The sequence below is a fragment of the Pangasianodon hypophthalmus genome, chromosome 4 (assembly GCF_027358585.1).
Source record: "Pangasianodon hypophthalmus isolate fPanHyp1 chromosome 4, fPanHyp1.pri, whole genome shotgun sequence".
Taxonomy (NCBI): Eukaryota; Metazoa; Chordata; class Actinopteri; order Siluriformes; family Pangasiidae; genus Pangasianodon; species Pangasianodon hypophthalmus.
Genome location: NC_069713.1, coordinates 24,192,062 through 24,210,743, shown reverse-complemented (window position 1 = coordinate 24,210,743; position 18,682 = coordinate 24,192,062). Strand labels below are relative to the sequence as shown.

Here is an 18,682-nt window from a genome sequence, read left to right as displayed (position 1 = left end):
AGGCTTTCCACTAGACTTCGGAGCATGGCTGTGGGGATTTGTGCTCATTCAGCCGAAAGATCATTAGCAAGGTCACTGATGTCAGGTGAGGAGGCCTGGGGTGCATTTTGACATTTCAGTTCATCCCAAAGGTGTTCAGTGGGGTTGAGTTCAGGGCCAATTGAGTTCTTCCACTCCAACTTTGAAAACCATGTCTTCATGGAGCTTGCTTTGTGGACAGGGGCATTATCATGCTGGAACATGTTTGGGCCATTTAGTTCCAGTGGAGGGAAATTCATTTCAATTAAATTTTATTTTATTTGTATAGCGCTTTTTATTTGTATAACTATTGCAATGCTACAGCATACAAAGACATCATATACATTTGTGTGCTTCCAACTTCGTGGCAACAGTTTAGGGAAGACCCATATATGGGTGTGATGGTCAGGTGTCCACAAATTTTGGCCTTATAGTGTAGTTCTGAAAACTACAGACTTTAATGAATTGCAATATGCTTCTGACTGTATTTACCACTGCATTTGTTAAAGTGGCTCCTTACTATCTTAGGAAGGAAAGATATACTAGGCAAGACTAAAAATGAAATAAAACATTTCCATATCACTTTGGTTAAATATATATTTATGGTATCTTAAATTTCTTAAAACTGTTATAGACTTTGGATAGCAACAATATTTTACATCATGGCCACAAAACATATCCTAGAAAAATGAGGTTGAGTGTCTACCCATGAGAATCATTTGTCTTGTGTTTTATTATTCTTGCTATTTCATATAGCATAAGGACATGTATTATCTGTAGTTATCTGACTGAATGCATATTTAAGCCAAGGATTTCTTAAGTAACTGGGGTTTAAAATATTTTATGTGTAGACCACACCAGCTGATGACATTGAGAAAGCGCAACTAAGCCAAGAGGCTCCGGTAAATATGCCTTTTGTCATGAATGGCATTAGATAAGTTCAAATTCAAGTTCATATGTAGCAATACCTCATATGAGCTTGACTTCTCTACAGTGTAAATCCATTGTGCCATGTAATTCTTACCACTTTTGTACTTCTGCATATTTGTAACAGAAATAAGGTCAGAGTGTTAAATTACAGCACATTTTTTGCCAAATGTAGGAATCTGCTCCAGGAGCAGAACCAGGAGAGGAGCCATCTGCAGAGGCTCTGGTAACTCCCCTCCTACTCTTCCCATATAAAATTGGACCTGTTTATACTGTAATGAATTTTTTTTACACTACTGTAGAACCCCAATACAGTCTACAGGAACATTTCTTCATGCCTTTGTGCTTTACATTGTGTAGGTCATAGCAGAGCAAACTATTCCAGATATACTATTTTTTCAATTAGTTATGAATATATCCTGGTACTGATTATTCTGTTTTCATTATATGTACAAGTACTACTAGTTAGATTTATGTTTATGTTCCTTGCTTTTGAAATAGACCATGGAAGCTATGTCTGTGTTTGAGGCATTTTAATCACTCCCTTGTGTAGGAGGTATTATACATGTTTCATACTTGTGCCTGTGTAAGGTAATTCATGTTTCTTTTGTGTATAGGCCTCTGAAGAAGATAAAGAGTCTCCTATTGAAGAGACTCCGGTAACTACTTAAGTAACACTCTCAATTCCTATTGCCTTGGTAAAAGCAGACCCATAAGTGGAATAGTGGCTGATTAAATTCACACTGAAATTAGCACACTTTACCAGCTTTGTATACTGTCTCAGCATGAAGCCTTTTAAGTTTATCTTAAGCAAACTAGTTTCCTTTTGATCACAAAAATTTAATAGGAGAATTATAGAATCCTTAAAATGACAAAGTCATTAGTAGGCTACTTAATAAGTCAATAATTATTAACTTAATAGTAAATTAAAATATCATTATATTACTCAGACTTTTAATATTTAAAATGTCTTTCTTTTATTTTATTAACTAAAGCACATATTTAGTAAATTATCTATTTCCTAATTAAATCTCACAACATTTTGTTATCTCCTCACCACTTGTATGATAATGAGGGGGCGTGTCCAAACCTCAAGGTTAATGCAGACTATAGCAATGGACATTGTCATTGTTGTCCACGTTGAATTTTACAGCATCTAGCATAAATTACAACATGCTCTTGTTACTGTCAACGTTATTTAAAGATAAGGACTCACAAATATGTTCAGAAATTCCTATGTTCCAAATTCCTGCCTTTTTATCTAGCTGAATAAAACACTAGTATTACAGTGTATCATTAATCATTGTTTAATAATCCCATAACATTAATAAAGCACTAGACATCATATAGATGTGAATGTGTTATAATGCTGTGCTTTGTTAATGTGAAGGTGTTTATATATTTTCTACAGTCCATGGCATTAACCAGAAAAAATGTGTGATTTTTTTTTTAGACATTTTAAAATACCCATAGCTTCAGAGGAGACAGTATATATTAATTTACTTGAGTGGAAACTGATGTGTTCTGACAACCTAAAAACAGTTTCCACCTTATTAAAGGGGTTTGTTTAATTAATGTTTTAAATTTTGTTTAATTCATATTTTGTTTAATGAATATTTACTGTTTTTGACAGTTGTTTTTATGTGAATAATTTATTGGTGGATGGAGACTGTATAACATTCATTTAAACTGCAGTGTATATTTCATACTCTTGTTTATGACATTGTTCAACATAACAGCTCAGAAAAAAATATTTTAAAGTTTACTTTAAAACACTTCACTTTTCTGAGCCTCTTCCCCACTTAATGAACATGAATAAGATCTATGAAACCTGTTCCTTGGTTTGATTTTTTATTTTTTATTTTTTATTATTTGTTATATTTTGACATAAATTATTTGAACCATGATACCACAAAGTCAATTCAATCATACTGGGATTTAAAAAAAAAACATTAAAAACCTACCATAGCATTTTGTTGCTTATTGAATATGAACTCAAATTTTAAGTAACAGTTCTAATTCTCTAAACTTTGATTATACACTCTGTTGGCACGGATATCTCTTTGTGGTTTCAATGGTGACTCCATTTCATTTCATTGTAATGAACTTTTTTCTATCATTTTAAGATATCATCATTCAGAAATTCTGAATGAGTGATGTGCTGTGGTATTATTTAGCTTGTCAGTTCCAGAGTAGAATGAGGTAGCAGGTTATAGAGGTAAAAATTACATAATGTAATCTGTTTTTAAAATATAAACTGGAAGGACTCAGAAGTTTTTTTTTTCTTTTTTGGAAGTTTTTTTTTTAGCTTGATCAGTTTAGTTTTTTTCTCTTTCAGATAACTGATAAAAAACATTCTTTTTATTGGAATCAAATGTTTGAACCCTACTGTATATACTACATTAAATACAGTATATATTAAATACAGTTCTTTAGAGAGACTTTAAAATAGTTGTGGTGTCAAATGTAGAAGAAGAAGAATTTAAATAAATGAGTGATTACTCCCAAGGCTAATTCCTGCAAGTGGTAGCTTAACATTCAGATTACTTAGTTTAAGTTTTCATCTCAGCTATTGGTCCCTTTCCCCTGTGCGTTAAGTAAGACCCACAAGACCCATTACTTGTTTTCTCCCTCAAACCCTTCATCATACCTAGTAAACCTTCCCCAACTCAAATGGCATGATCCAGTTTGTTTATCCCTAAACTGACACTCATCCCCTCCTTACTGAGGACAGTTTCAACCTCTGCAGTTAAACTGGTCCTAGTTCCCTTCATTGTGCTAAGTGCCGTCCCATGTGCTGCTCTGCACTGATCCATCCAAATGAGTGACTGTAGTGAGTGTCTCGTGCCTGACTCTCACGACTGGATGCATCTTTTAGACCATAGAGAGCAAACCAGAAGATGAAACTGGTACAGTAGAGACCAAACCCGAAGATGAAACCGCTACCCTAGAAGTCAAACCAGAGGAAGAAACTGGTACTGTAGAGGTCGAACCAGAAGGAGAAACTGGTACAGTAGAGGTCAAACCAGGGGATGAAACCAGTAAGGAAGGGGCTTCAAAGAATTTTGAACAGGAGGTAGATATTTAGCCATGATGCTATACTTGCCACTAATAAGAACCAGGATGTCTGTGCTTTGGATGTAGAATAAAGGCTGTTTGATGAATGAGATATTAGGATGTTATATACAGAATGTTAATGAGCTGTTTGCATTTGTTGTGTATGTGTATTTGCAGTGTATAAATTATGTTTTTTAATTAAAGAATGTAACATTTTTTAACCTGAAACAACTTCTTTTTTTAATTTATGTACTTTTTTATGATTGTACTTTTTTTTTATTTGATGAACCATGGTTTCCTTGTGTTTAGAATGTTACCTGAAGAACTGGTTGAACAATTTGCTTAAAATGTTGCTCATAAAATTTACATTTATGAAATTTTAGTGAAGTTATATGAAATTTTGATTTCACATACATTTTGGCTCATCCCAGGACAAGATGCCTATTCCATCTGTGGTCATTGAGCCTGCTTCCAGCAATGAGGGCGATGATGACCGAGATGGTGACATCGTGTCTCCAATAGCAGCCAGCGGAGATGGAGTGACACCAGACAGCCAGACAGCCAAAGATATTTCCTCCTCTGGCATGCCTCTAGGCTTCCTGTATAAGGTTAATAAACAGATGTTTGAACCCTATGTGTACCCCTAAAAAAAAAAAAAAAAAAAAAAAGGACAAAACAAAATCTGTTCTCTTTGTTTTAGGTTGAAACAATGCATGACTTTGAGGCTGCAAACCCAGATGAGCTTGATCTGAAGAGGGGAGACATTGTTCTTGTCGTTCCCACAGAGCTGATGGAAGATCAGGTATGAACTGCACTAATGAACTGTGTTCACACTCAAAATGTCTGAGTGACCTGAAGCACATAGCTCAGTATTAAATAAAATTAAATCTAGCCAACCCACTGATAGACCAGACAAAATTTTAGTTTCTTGGTTCCATTAACAATTAGTTCCTGCTCCATATTACATACTTTTCTGCAGTCCAGGAACGTCTGCAGTGAAGCCTGTCATACTGAACATTGCTGACTGACAGAACGACTATCTAGATTATTTACCTTTTTTAAAAACTGTTTTATATCTGTGGTGAAACAGCACAAAGGGCAAAGTGGAATATTTTATTTTTACAAAATGGCTTCAAAATCACTTGGAGGAAAACACAAACTTCCCTCTTCTGTATAAATAAGATAACAGACATCCACAATTGACTAGTGTCACTCTAGTTGACAGAAAACACAGAGACAAAGGTCAGTACCACTCAACAAAAGTTGATTTAAAGATCAGTATTTTTTGTATGCTGAATAATTTGCTGACATGGTGAATCCAAAAAAAGATTATATTAATATAGAGATATACAAATTGAAAACGCAGTCTCGACCCAAACTGTACCCATGCCTTCCTCCAAGAGACTGGTTTTCCGTGACCTGTTTTTGCATAGAACAACTTGATAGATTATTATATTTGTGAATGGTAAAACCACTTGCCTGTTAGATGTTTACTGCTAACAGATTTTAAAATGCTTCTCTCTGATTCCTAAAAGAATGTGGAAAAATTGCTGAGATGATAGCTGCAGCTATTTTTGGACTTTTAAAGCATGTTTTATAATTTTTTAAGGGTAATTTATCAACTTCTCAAGCATATGTTGAAACATATGAATACAAAGGTAAAGGACATTCAGTATGTGCATTAGTATTTAGTGATCTCTGGTCCAAAATTTTACACACTAAAATCTTACTGTACTTTTAGGAATAGCTATACACCTCCCCATTCATGTACTTAGCTAATCACCCAATCATGTGGCAGCAGTGCAATGCATGAAGTCATACAGATACAGGTCAAAAGCTTCAGTTATTGTGCCCATTAAACATCAGAATGGGGTACAATGCAATCTTATTCACTTTGTCCGTGGCATGGTTGTTGGTACCGGATGGGCTGGATTGAGTATTTCACTGTTCCCACTGCAGCCTCAGGTTCCTGTTCTTGGCAGACAGAAGTGGAACCTGATGTGGTCTTCTGCTGTTGTAGCCCATCCACTTAAAGGTTCAGTGTGTTGTGTGTTCTGAGATGCTTTTCTGCTCACCACGGTTGTCAAGAGTGGTTGAGTTACCGTAGCCTTGATGTCATTTCAGACCCGTCTGGCCATTCTCTGACCTCTCTCATCAAGAATGCATTTCCAACCACAGAACTGCTGCTCACTGGATGTTTTTTTTTTTTTTTTTTTTTTTTTTTTTGTGGCACCATTCTGTGTAAAGTCAAGAGACTGTTGTGTGTGAAAATCCCAGAAGTTTCTGAAACACTCAAACCAGCCTGTCTGGCACTATCAACCGTGCCTCAGTGAAGGCCGCTGAAATCACATTTTCCAATCATTCTCATGTGAACATTAACTAAATCTCTTGACCTGTATTTGGATGATTTTATGCACTGCGCTGCTACCACATGACTGGCAGGTTGAATAATTGCATAAATGAGCATTTGTACAGGTGTTCCCATTAAACTGGCTGGTGAGTGTACATTTATCACAGAAAACTATCATATAAGTTCAATTATTAGGTTGTTAAACAACCTCTACCCCATCCATCAGTGTAAATATGTAAATATGTATTTTGCTATATAGAATTAGCTTATACTGACTTAAGTGTCTCTGCAGGATGCTGGCTGGCTCACTGGCATCAGGGAGCGTGACTGGCTACATCAGGGAGCCTCTGCTCAGAAAGGATTATTTCCAGAGAATTTCATACAGCGACTGGGCTAAAGCCTCAGAGCATGCTGGGACAGGACATACAAAAGCCAAGAGCTACAGACAGCCCTAACACTACAGTGCAGTCTGGAGCCCTGACACACAGCTGTCGATCAGAATGAACAAAGCAAAATGTATCTAAGAGGAAAATACACAATCAACAAAATGAGAGGACACAAAAGCCCTACTCAGAGTGTAAAGAAAATAACAGAGCATGATGCGATAGTATGGTCTACCTTACTCTTGACCCGAGAGCTCTCTGTTTATGTTTGTTTACTTGTAAGCAGCAACGAATTGATGTGTGCTTTTTTGGAATTATGGTGACCTCCACATGTAATCCCTATCTGTTTAAAGGTAAATTATGCTCTAAAGACAAAAAAATATTTTCTCTGCAAGTGTATTGTATTGAGTTTGTTGCTCTGCAGCAAATTTTATCCAAATTTGTAGTGATATGATCTATTTAACCGTTCTAAGTGTTATGCAAGACTTCAATGTTTCCTTTAAGACATTTCCGACCTAAATGTTACCTTGCATCCTTGTTAGTGTTCTCTGTAGTTTTAATGGCTGGACGTTTACGGCTCTGGTGATAATATCTGGAGAAACTGATATCGATAATTTGTGATTTTAGTAATATAAGTCTCTACCTGGATGAAGACAGAATTCCAGATAGAACCTTGTAATACTAAGGGCACAATTTGTTTTATTAAATACTTGCTGTGCTCTTGCCAAAATAATAATAAAATCCTAAATATGTGAACTGATTAAAAGAGAAACATGGATATCTGTAGAGTTACAAACATGAAATGTTTCAAGAAGAACATCTTTTTGGCAAAATGCAGCTTTGCAAAACACAGAACCTAGTGATAAAAGTTTCCTTATATCCATAATTACATAAATAATAACAGTTATCCTGTGGACGTGTATGGAAAAAAAGTGTTGAATAAAGTTTTATGTTTTGAAAAATTCTATTTATTTAACTTTATATTTTTTAAAGTGAAGCTCATTGGGAGAGTTTTGGGCTGGGATATCTGCAAAATATGCAATATGTGTTGTTTGGTTTAAAAGTTATCCATTGTCTTATTGTCTTGACGAGGTAAAGGTCACTCCTGTGTTTGTTAGCCTTCACTGTAGAGACTTTTTGTGATGTACATATCTGTGTTAATTTATCTTTAAAGTGAATAAAGAATACTCCATACAGCTTTGTGTTTCTTCTTCAGGAAAGCAAACGCATTTTCAACTAAATCAGCACCAACTGAAATGCTCAAAATGATTCAGTGTAGAAAAAGTCAGACATACATAAAACATCCCTGTGGTTTAGAATATCTTACAAAACTGATCACACTTTCCTATATAGAAAGATTGTAACCATAAAATGTTCACCACAAAATGTGTACGCATATTTGATAATATTTAATCCTCAATGTCATAGATGTATGGAACCGATATAGTGCACAATGTGACACGGAGGCCTGAAAGTGATCTATATGACCTTACATAGACATTGCTATCCTGCTAAGTGGGGAGACCAGGAACAAGCTGTAAACTTAAGTGAGTAAGGCTTCCTTAAACAATAACATAAGCATATATGGGGATGTTGGGTCTTGTGAAAAACAGGATGTGGACGTTTTTTCATGAAAATGGATATAAGTGTACCTTTCTGAAGAGTTGGGGAGCTTTTCTCTGCAGAGAACTGCTCAGCTTGATTCTTGATTCTCAACTCCCCTGCTCTCCGGAGGGATCGTTGATCTTCATTAATTGCTACGACACCTACATCTGCAAACCCCCTCAGCTGGAGACTTTTATAGCGTGACTATTAGGGTCTGTGGAAATGAATGTACACATGTACAACTACCTTGTGGCCCCCAGAGAGCACTATTGGCCTTGTTTTATGTTTTTAATGTAGTGTGCAGGTCTCCATTACAGATGTTCAGTTTTAAAATAAGCTTATAAAATTTGGTATAAAAATATATGCCTATGCAAATATATGTCCTGATACCCAGAATTCATCATCTGTTACAAATATTCTCTCACCACATCTGACAAATCCCAAGTTAGATGGGAATTGGAATTAGGCCTAATATGCAATTATTTGAAGCGCAATTTTTTTTTACCCACCTTTTATTTTTTTTTGTACAATTACTTTATTTATCTTTATTTTATATGGGTTTATTTCATTATGATTTAATACTTAGGCATTAATAATTTCTTTTTATAATTAATAAATTATTAATTACTTTTAGTTTTAATTCACTTTACAGAAATGTGTTTGTTTTATTTTTTATTTATTATAATAGGCCTATATAATAATAACATCATATTTATGCAAATGCCTTCGATTGTCGCTGATTTCTTAGACTGCAGCAGCTATTTGGCTCAAATCAAGAGCAAAATCCAGGCCAACAACACACTGATTAGTTCTGAGAGTCCAGAACACAAAACTGACAACCACAAAACATTATAAATTCATGACAAATAAATAATTAAACAAACAACAAACAAATACATACATGAAAAAAAAAATCCAGCAACAAATTCCCATCTGGCCTAATTTACTGAGGGTTCTTAATTTCACTGCATTCATATTATTAAGTATAGTTTTCATATACATTAGCATGTCTGGATTTTTTTTTTTTTTTTGCCAAATATAAGGGCAGAAACTCACAACTAAGATTCCTACAAAGTAAAATAAATAAATAAATAAATAAAAAAAGTCAGGTGTAAAACATGTCACATGCAAACAATGCAGTGTGAACTGAGGGCCAAAGCATCCTGTAATTATCAGCTGTTTTGTTTTAGCAGTGTTTTTTTTTTCATTCGGTACAAAAAAGTAGGCCTACAGACAATGAATTACAAATTAGCCTTTACTGACTACAGCAAGAAAATAATTTAACTTTGATAATTGTGTAGCCTTTTTCATATATTATAAGCTGTAGCCATGTTTTGCTGCTGCTTGGTTGTAATACTGCACTCTAAATTACCTGCTTCTGTAGGTATTATTATTATTATTATTATTAGTAGTAGTATTAGTATTAGTATTATTGTTACTGTTGTCAAAAAAAATTAAAATAAAATAACAATAATAATGTTATTGCTTGCCGCAATGCGTTTTAAAAATGAAATTAACTCCTTCACATGAGACACATGAGGAGTGATCAGTATCAAAATGTGGTCACAGCTGTTACAATAAACTGTATGGCTGAGTACAAATAAAAACCAAACAAACAGAAAGTTTTGTTGCTCTAAAATGATTTTTTTTTTTTTTACTTCATTTGGACTTTAGGGTGTGCACATGTTTATTTAGCTGTGTATGTTTGTCCAAAATTGCCAGAGTCTACCTGTGGACCCTACTGCAATCACAAAAGTAATTTATTTTATACAAAATACCTTTAATCATTTTTTTTTAACTGATATTTGCATTTTTGACACCTGAACACAGTAGTGGGCCACTAGTGTATTCTAGGCTGTGTGATTTGCAAAACAGAACACTAACTTTAGAAGTTTGGATAGGTTAAAACACACACACACACCAAAAAACAAACAAACAAAAAAACAACAAAAAAAATTGCATCTGTTATGATGATGAAATGTTGTTTGCACAAAACTGCCACTCCAGCAGCCTTAATGCCCACCCCCTGCACCCCATGGGGGCTACTCACTGGAGCCTTGCATTTGCATTTTTAGAGCCATTCTCACGAACAAACCTCTGCAAAGACGTGAGGTCTGCTGCCCAAATCTGACCATGTCCATCATGCCAACTGCATGCTTCCTGCTGGCTCTAATCGGTAAGCTCGCGCCCATTTAAATGCACTGACAAACTTTACTCAGATAAATTGCTCCTTCTATGATCTTAGGATCAGTAATGACTGTTTGTGCTGCTTAGGCTGCATCAGTGCGCAGTTTTCGCACTCTGCGCCGCGGGAAACAGCTCGCAGAGGCAGGAATAAGCGCCTCAGCTGCACCGTGGACTCCTCAGTGACGCTCTCCTCCACTGCTATCCACTGGTACAGACAGAAACCCGAAGAGGCCCTGCAACGCCTATTGTACTTCGGAGCTGGAGCCTCAACAGCCACCATCGAGGATCAATTTTCCCGCAGATTTACGGGTGGTAAAAAGGACAGCACCTTATCCCTGACCATCACAAGCGTAAGCGACGACGACGCGGCCACTTACTACTGCGCGCTGTGGCGCGGGGACACGGTTACAGATTACCCCTTCCTGCACTGCAAAAACCCCCAGCTGCCTTCCTCCACTGAGAAATCCAGACTTCACAAGGCAAATAATAATCACATGAAGCACAAATCAAATAATAATCACTTCATTCCCAAATCAAATAATAATCACTTCATTCACAAGCCAAATAATAATCACTTCATTCACAAGCCAAATAATAATCACTTCATTCACAAGCCAAATAATAATCACTTCATTCACAAATCAAATAATAATCACTTCATTCACAAGCCAAATAATAATCACTTCATTCACAAGCCAAATAATAATCACTTCATTCACAAGCCAAATAATGATCACTTCATTCACAAATCAAATAATAATCACTTCATTCACAAGCCAAATAATAATCACTTCATTCACAAGCCAAATAATAATCACTTCATTCACAAATCAAATAATAGTCACATGATGCACATATGAAATAATAATCACTTCATTCACAAGCCAAATAATGATCACTTCATTCACAAGCCAAATAATAATCACTTCATTCCCAAATCAAATAATAATCACTTCATTCACAAGCCAAATAATAATCACTTCATTCACAAGCCAAATAATGATCACTTCATTCACAAGCCAAATAATAATCACTTCATTCACAAGCCAAATAATGATCACTTCATTCACAAATCAAATAATAATCGCTTCATGATTATTGTAGGCTACATACAGTATGTGTTTCGTTCTGTGTTACCAATTAAAATTTAATTCAAACTTAATACAATTTTCAAGAAAGCATATATTTACATATATTTATGTCCATTTAACGTCCTCTATTCTCTTGCTACACACTCACCTGTATCTTACTGTAAAGTGCTTTGTCATGTTCATGTTCAGTACAACAACCATCAGCAGCAGCTCATGAGCATGATTTTGGTGTAAAGACATAGCCTCAGACAAAATGAAGTCAAGAGGCTATCACGTTTATACTATAGGCGACTATCTGGTGAAGTTTTAGAGTAACCCGTAATAGGCAGTTGAGAGTCAACAACATAGCCATTCAGCAAACAGTCATTCAGCATACAGTCATTCAGCATACAGTCATTCAGCATACAATCATTCAGCATACAGTCATTCAGCAAACAGTCATTCAGCAAACAGTCATTCAGCATATAGTCATTCAGCATATAGTCATTCAGCATACAGTCATTCAGCATACAGTCATTCAGCATACAGTCATTCAGCATATAGTCATTCAGCATACAGTCATTCAGCATACAGTCATTCAGCAAACAGTCATTCAGCATACAGTCATTCAGCATACAATCATTCAGCAAACAGTCATTCAGCAAACAGTCATTCAGCATAGAGTCATTCAGCATATAGTCATTCAGCAAACAGTCATTCAGCATACAGTCATTCAGCAAACAGTCATTCAGCATATAGTCATTCAGCATACAGTCATTCAGCATACAGTCATTCAGCAAACAGTCATTCAGCATACAGTCATTCAGCAAACAGTCATTCAGCATACAGTCTTTCAGCATACAATCATTCAGCATACAGTCATTCAGCATATAGTCATTCAGCATACAGTCATTCAGCATATAGTCATTCAGCATACAGTCATTCAGCATACAGTCATTCAGCATATAGTCATTCAGCATACAGTCATTCAGCATGCAATCATTCAGCATACAGTCATTCAGCAAACAGTCTTTCAGCATACAGTCATTCAGCAAACAGTCATTCAGCATAGAGTCATTCAGCATATAGTCATTCAGCATACAGTCATTCAGCATACAGTCATTCAGCAAACAGTCATTCAGCATACAGTCATTCAGCAAACAGTCATTCAGCATACAGTCTTTCAGCATACAATCATTCAGCATACAGTCTTTCAGCATACAATCATTCAGCATACAGTCATTCAGCATACAGTCATTCAGCATACAGTCATTCAGCAAACAGTCTTTCAGCATACAGTCATTCAGCATACAATCATTCAGCAAACAGTCTTTCAGCATACAGTCATTCAGCAAACAGTCATTCAGCATACAGTCATTCAGCATACAGTCATTCAGCATACAGTCATTCAGCAAACAGTCTTTCAGCATACAGTCATTCAGCATACAGTCATTCAGCATATAGTCATTCAGCAAACAGTCATTCAGCATACAATCATTCAGCAAACAGTCATTCAGCAAACAGTCATTCAGCATACAATCATTCAGCAAACAGTCATTCAGCAAACAGTCATTCAGCATACAATCATTCAGCATACAATCATTCAGCAAACAGTCATTCAGCAAACAGTCATTCAGCATACAATCATTCAGCAAACAGTCATTCAGCATACAGTCATTCAGCATACAATCATTCAGCAAACAGTCTAGCAGCCTGTTCTGAGTAGTTTTAGACATAAAATTTTAACTGTGCTCAATGTAGCAGGTGAGTTTCCTACTGTCACAGTGTGTGAGACAAACACAGAAGGGCTAATATCATTAACCAGGTTTCAGCAAAATTTCCATCCCAAATCAATATTCCAATCTCAAAATCAACAGAAAAGACCTGAAACTAGATTGGAAATTCCAGAAATCCCCTTTTCCCTTTCCCAGTGTTGCAGTAGAAATGGTTCTTAGATTATAGACACACTATCTGCACTTACACTTTGCTTTTGTTATAAAACAAGATCTTTGTGGGTGGCAGAGTATTTTTAAACTAGACCAACTGGGTGTAAAAACCATGAACCTGGCAACCCTGTCATTAACTGTCCTGTTCACTCCTCCACTGACAATATTCATAGACTGAGCATGTGGCAGTGTGATTTCTGCCCCAGTGGGCCTTTTTTAGTGCTCATCGTAGTTACCATTTTTTATCATTAGGTGCAACTCTGTGGAAGGTACGTTAATACGCTGCTCCACGATCGTGCAACAAATGTATAGAATAGTGAAGTCTTACCTTCATAGAGGCTCCAGGAAGGTCCACAAAGCTTCATTTGGAGCCAGTGACATATCATCAATGCAGACCAGCAAGCACGATGCTACAACATATTTACTATTGGATCGCAAACAATAAAATAAGGGGTAAAAAAAATACCATCAGATAATAGTGGTGTTTATGGGTCTCTCAGTAATGTGTTTATAATTATATAGATTTGATAAATTAAGGCATTATTTCACAGTACTGTGCCATCAAATGGTTGAGGCAAGACAGACTTACAGGTGAAGGTGTTGGGTTTCTTTACTCTCAGCTTTCTAACAAAACAACAAAACACTGATTAGAGCAAGGCATCTCTCAGGTCCATCAGAAATTCATATTTGTTTTGTTTTGATTTACAGTTCCAGGTCAGTATGATAAATGTGCACGATGGGACAATTTAAGCTACTCACACATCTATGAAAATATGTTCAGCCCTTGCTACTTTTTGTTCTTGCATATCACATTGTGGGGGATGAGAAAGTATTCAGCTCAGGCATCAGACTGTATGTTACAGGTAAGAATAAAATCTAAAGACTGAATTTTTTTTTTAAATGGGATGTTATTTGACTTGCAATATTAGTTGATTTTAAAAGTTTTTCTTGTACTCTATTACTAAGCATGACTTGGGATGTTACTATGAAATATTTATATCTGTACAAGCTAAATAATGATGGAACATTCAAATTAATATTTTGTAAAACATCCTATCTACATGCTGACCAAAATTTTAGTAATCCATTTAATAGTAAAACTAAAGATTTATTCAGCTTTCTTATTTGGCTTTTACAAAGTTTGCAATTCTTGCCATTAGTGCTGATCTATATAAACAGGCATAAGAAAAATATTATAATTATATTATTGCATTATTATGGTTGTTTCCCAATAGCACTGTATACAAAATTAACAAATACATACACGAGTAACCCCTTTAACACTAATAATCATAACGAGCAGTTTTAAATGTACAAAAGAAAAAAGCCCTTGAAGACGAAGAAAAAAAAAATCCACAAATAAGTATAAAGGTCAAGCCAAAATGTTTTACACATCCATGAGATTGTCTTAATCTTATACAGCTGGTTTTACATTTACATTTACAGCATGTAAATTTATCAGGAGTGACTTTCAGAAGTTCTGTACAGTCTTAATCAAAAGCACATCCTAATGCTAGTTCACTACACCAGGGTTTAAGGATATCAGTAATATATATAAAAAAAATCTGTTAGAAATAAGTTAAGCAAGTCAAGGAAGGGCAGATTAATTTTATATAGCACATTTCATACATTAGGCAATTTTAGTCGTATTGCAAACAAAATAAAAAACCCAACTGATTTAGAAAGAAAATATAAATTATATATATATATATATATATATATATATATATATACATATATATATATATATATATATACACACACACACATACACACATACACAAACACACACACACACACACACATATATATATATATATATATATATATATATATATACACACACACACACACACACAGTATTGTGCAAAAGTCTTAGGCACATGCAAATAAATGCTGTAGAGCAAAGATGCCTTCAAAAATAATGAAATTAAATGTTTCTACATTAAAAAAATACTATAAAGAGCAGTCAACAGTAATAAATGAAACAAAGTCAATATTTGGTGTGACGATCCTTCGCTTTAAAAAAAATAGTAGTCTCAGGTACGATTTGTGCAGTTTTATAAGGAAACTAGCTTTAGGTGTTACTGAGTATCTTGCAGAAGCAGCCACAGTTCTTCTGGAGACTTTGACTGTCACACTTGCTTCTTATTTTTGCAGCAAAACCCAGCAGCCTTCATTATGTTTTTTGTCTGAAAAGTGTCTCTTATGCAATATGCTGCTTTCTTTACTGACATACAAACATTTTTCTGTAACATTTAATTTTGTGCTGCAAAACTAAAGTTTGGAATTTCTAAAAATTTTTGTACTGAATCAATAATGTAGAAGTCATAAAATAAAAATCTATAACAAAGTTTTTGTTCTGAAAAAAAAATGGCTAAGACTTTTTCACAGTACTGTATATATATATATATATATATACAATGCATTGAGAGAAATAAAATATAGTTAAAAGATAAATAAGATAAAAAACCTAAAACAGCAATGCATTCCTGAGTGCAAAGTTAGTATAGCAACAAAAATAGAGTTCAAGTAGTTTTTTTTCTGGATTTATGGATTTATTGCATGGATAAATGCTTAGTAAAAAGGCCGGGCTTCATTAAGACTGACAGATATTTAGCGGTTCGGATGGCCAAGGAGTCTTGAAGGAGTCTTCCTCTTGAAGGATGGTTGGTCAAGTCAAGCCATGCTAGAGTTGTTTATTTAAACCTTCATTTTCCTTACATTTTACATAGCTAAAAAGACACTAAAGAATTAAACATAATTTTTATATGTCTGTATATGATATATTATATGATTTTATACAATATTGAGTATGTGCTTTATGTAACCGTACAGTGGAACCTGCTCTACAAATATCAGAATTGGCTAAAATGTGAATTCAGTGGTTTTAATCGTGGCGTGGTTGTTAGTGCCAGACAACTGGTTTGAGTATTCAGAAACTCCTGATCTCCTCAGATATTTGCACACAACTGTCTACAGTCAACACAGAATTGTATGAAAATTAGAAGACATCCAGTGAGCAACAATTCTGTGGGTGGAAAAGATTTGACTAAACATGTCAGAGGTTTGAAGAGAATGGTGAGAACAAGCCCATCTGGGACCAACAACCAAACGTTCCTTTTCTGTTCTGTTATATTTATATATATATATATATATACACACACACACACATACATACATACAGGGTGGATTGCCTATGCTATATTGCCCCTAGGTGTAAATGAGTGTGTAAATGTATGTGTGAATGGTGCCCACTGGCAGCCAATCTGTGGTGAATTCTTCTTCTTTGTACCCATTGTTGCCAGGATAGGCTCCAGATCGACCAAGAATACATGTTGTTATATACAAGTTGTTATCACTTGTTGATTGTTCAATAATTATATCCTGTGTCCTATAAACTAACAGATGGTAGCATAAAGACTCCCAAACTGTCCGCGTTCCCAGCGTCCAGCACTCAGTCGAATGGAAAGCGTGTGTTGCTGTGCCAGGCGAGAAACATGGTCCCGGACTTTGTGAAATTCACATGGCATGCAGAAGATCAGAGTGGAACAAAAGTGGACCTGAAAAGTGATGAGCAGCTGGAGCAGAGAGATGATCTTCCAGAGGTCAAAATAACCAGCATGCTCATTGTAGACAAACAGAAAGTGAAGACCAATAAATTCACCTGTTCTGTTCTACATGACAGCAGCATTAAAGAAGTGAAAAGAGACATTCCAAGGCAACAAGGCAATGTTCTGTTCTTATTTCATTAAAAGCTTTTGTTACCAGCTTAGTCCATTTATATGTATATAAATGCTTCTATATTGTTGGTACTCTTTAGATGAAGAGAAACCTGATCCTGATCCTGTCCCTGCTACTACCTGTCCAACCCCAAAAGAAAAAGAACAACAACAAGAGGTAAAAGAGGAAGACAAAGAGGAGGAGGAAACACCTATATATGGTAAAAAAAAACCCTGCAATGTACTATTTTTAATTGTTTCTGTGTCAGATATTGTTTCACTTAAAGGGTCTTATATCTTTTCTAAAAGCAAAAACCCTCTGTTGTAGGGTTCTATATTGAACCTTTAAGGGTTCCACCAGAGGAACAAATTGAAGAATGCTTTAGGGTGCTAGCTGAACACTGCTTAAAATAAAGTTTATATACAGTGTATATGGATGGGATGAGAATAAAATCATTATTAGTACAATGTGAAACAATACGTTTCTATTTCCACTGTATGATGCTAAAATGATCGGAGTGAAATGGATGAATTAATTGTTTGTGTCTCTTGTGCAGGTTTGTTTGAGCTCAGACGCAGTCTGCATCTGTTCAGTGTGGTGTATGTGATACTACTGGTGAAAAATGTGTTGTATTTCTGCACCGTGTCTGTCTTACTGTATAAAAGAAATGCTGCAAACAAGGAGATGCTCAGAAGCAAGGCACACTGATCAGTCCATCAGCCAAACAGCATGACACACACCACCAAGAGTTTTCTAGACAACAAACATTTACCACATCCATTTTCTTATTTACATTGCAACATATTTGTCTTAGTTACTCTGATTAACCAGAGAGATAAATACTTTTTTTATTTTACTATTTCCTCATAACAGTTAATACTTTCAATATGAAGTCTTCGGACAAACGACTTTTTTGTTCTCTTTGGATTAGTGATAAGTAAATAGTTTAATGGAGTTTAATTTAGTTTTAGTTCCTGCTCTACTCTGTATGCATTACCAAGATGTTTTCAATAAATTACTTCAAAAACTAACTTTCAAGAACACAAAGTAGGCCCTATAATTCAATATGAATTAATTTCCCCACATTAATCCATATCTGCAACACTGTTCGTACCATATACTGTATTTGGTTGCACATAAATCCATTTTAAGCCAAACAGCATTTGCTTTGCTTTTGCATTTTTTAAATGAAGTTTATTACTTTGATTAGAATGGAAACTGGTGTGGGAGGAAAGTGTGGTCGTGGTGGGTTTTTTTTGCATACACGGTAGCTGAATGTGTTTACTGGAAATAAAACACATGCAGCAGCTTCACCACAATTTGCTGAGCTGATAAACTATTAGCTGTACAGGATGTGTCTCTGTGATTCTCTGAACCTTTATTTGTACACCCTTATTTCTGCAAGGGTTCTTCGTA

The 18,682-nt window shown here is 35.3% G+C and overlaps 2 protein-coding genes across 3 annotated transcripts in view; both read left to right on the top strand.

The window, feature by feature from the left end:
• The window catches only part of amph (amphiphysin), a 36,499-nt gene extending 28,568 nt beyond the window's left edge, over positions 1 to 7,931 (top strand). The window contains exons 19-25 of one of the 2 annotated variants that reach the window (XM_026936998.3): positions 870 to 920; positions 1,121 to 1,171; positions 1,563 to 1,604; positions 3,824 to 4,021; positions 4,434 to 4,610; positions 4,703 to 4,804; positions 6,645 to 7,931. In XM_026936998.3, coding sequence (XP_026792799.2) covers positions 870 to 920; positions 1,121 to 1,171; positions 1,563 to 1,604; positions 3,824 to 4,021; positions 4,434 to 4,610; positions 4,703 to 4,804; positions 6,645 to 6,749 — 726 coding nt within the window. In that variant the 3' untranslated portion in view covers positions 6,750 to 7,931. The remainder of the gene's footprint in view (positions 1 to 869; positions 921 to 1,120; positions 1,172 to 1,562; positions 1,605 to 3,823; positions 4,022 to 4,433; positions 4,611 to 4,702; positions 4,805 to 6,644) is intronic. The other variant, XM_026936999.3, reaches the window with a different exon arrangement.
• Positions 7,932 to 10,356: 2,425 nt separating this feature from the next.
• Positions 10,357 to 18,297, top strand: LOC113540016 (immunoglobulin kappa light chain; the record flags this gene model as incomplete). The annotated part of the gene is made up of 6 exons (XM_053233547.1): positions 10,357 to 10,516; positions 10,615 to 10,931; positions 14,325 to 14,406; positions 16,952 to 17,272; positions 17,367 to 17,486; positions 17,823 to 18,297. Coding segments are annotated over 6 exons (1,152 nt in total), but the record flags the coding sequence as incomplete, so codon positions are not given.
• Positions 18,298 to 18,682: the final 385 nt, after the last annotated feature.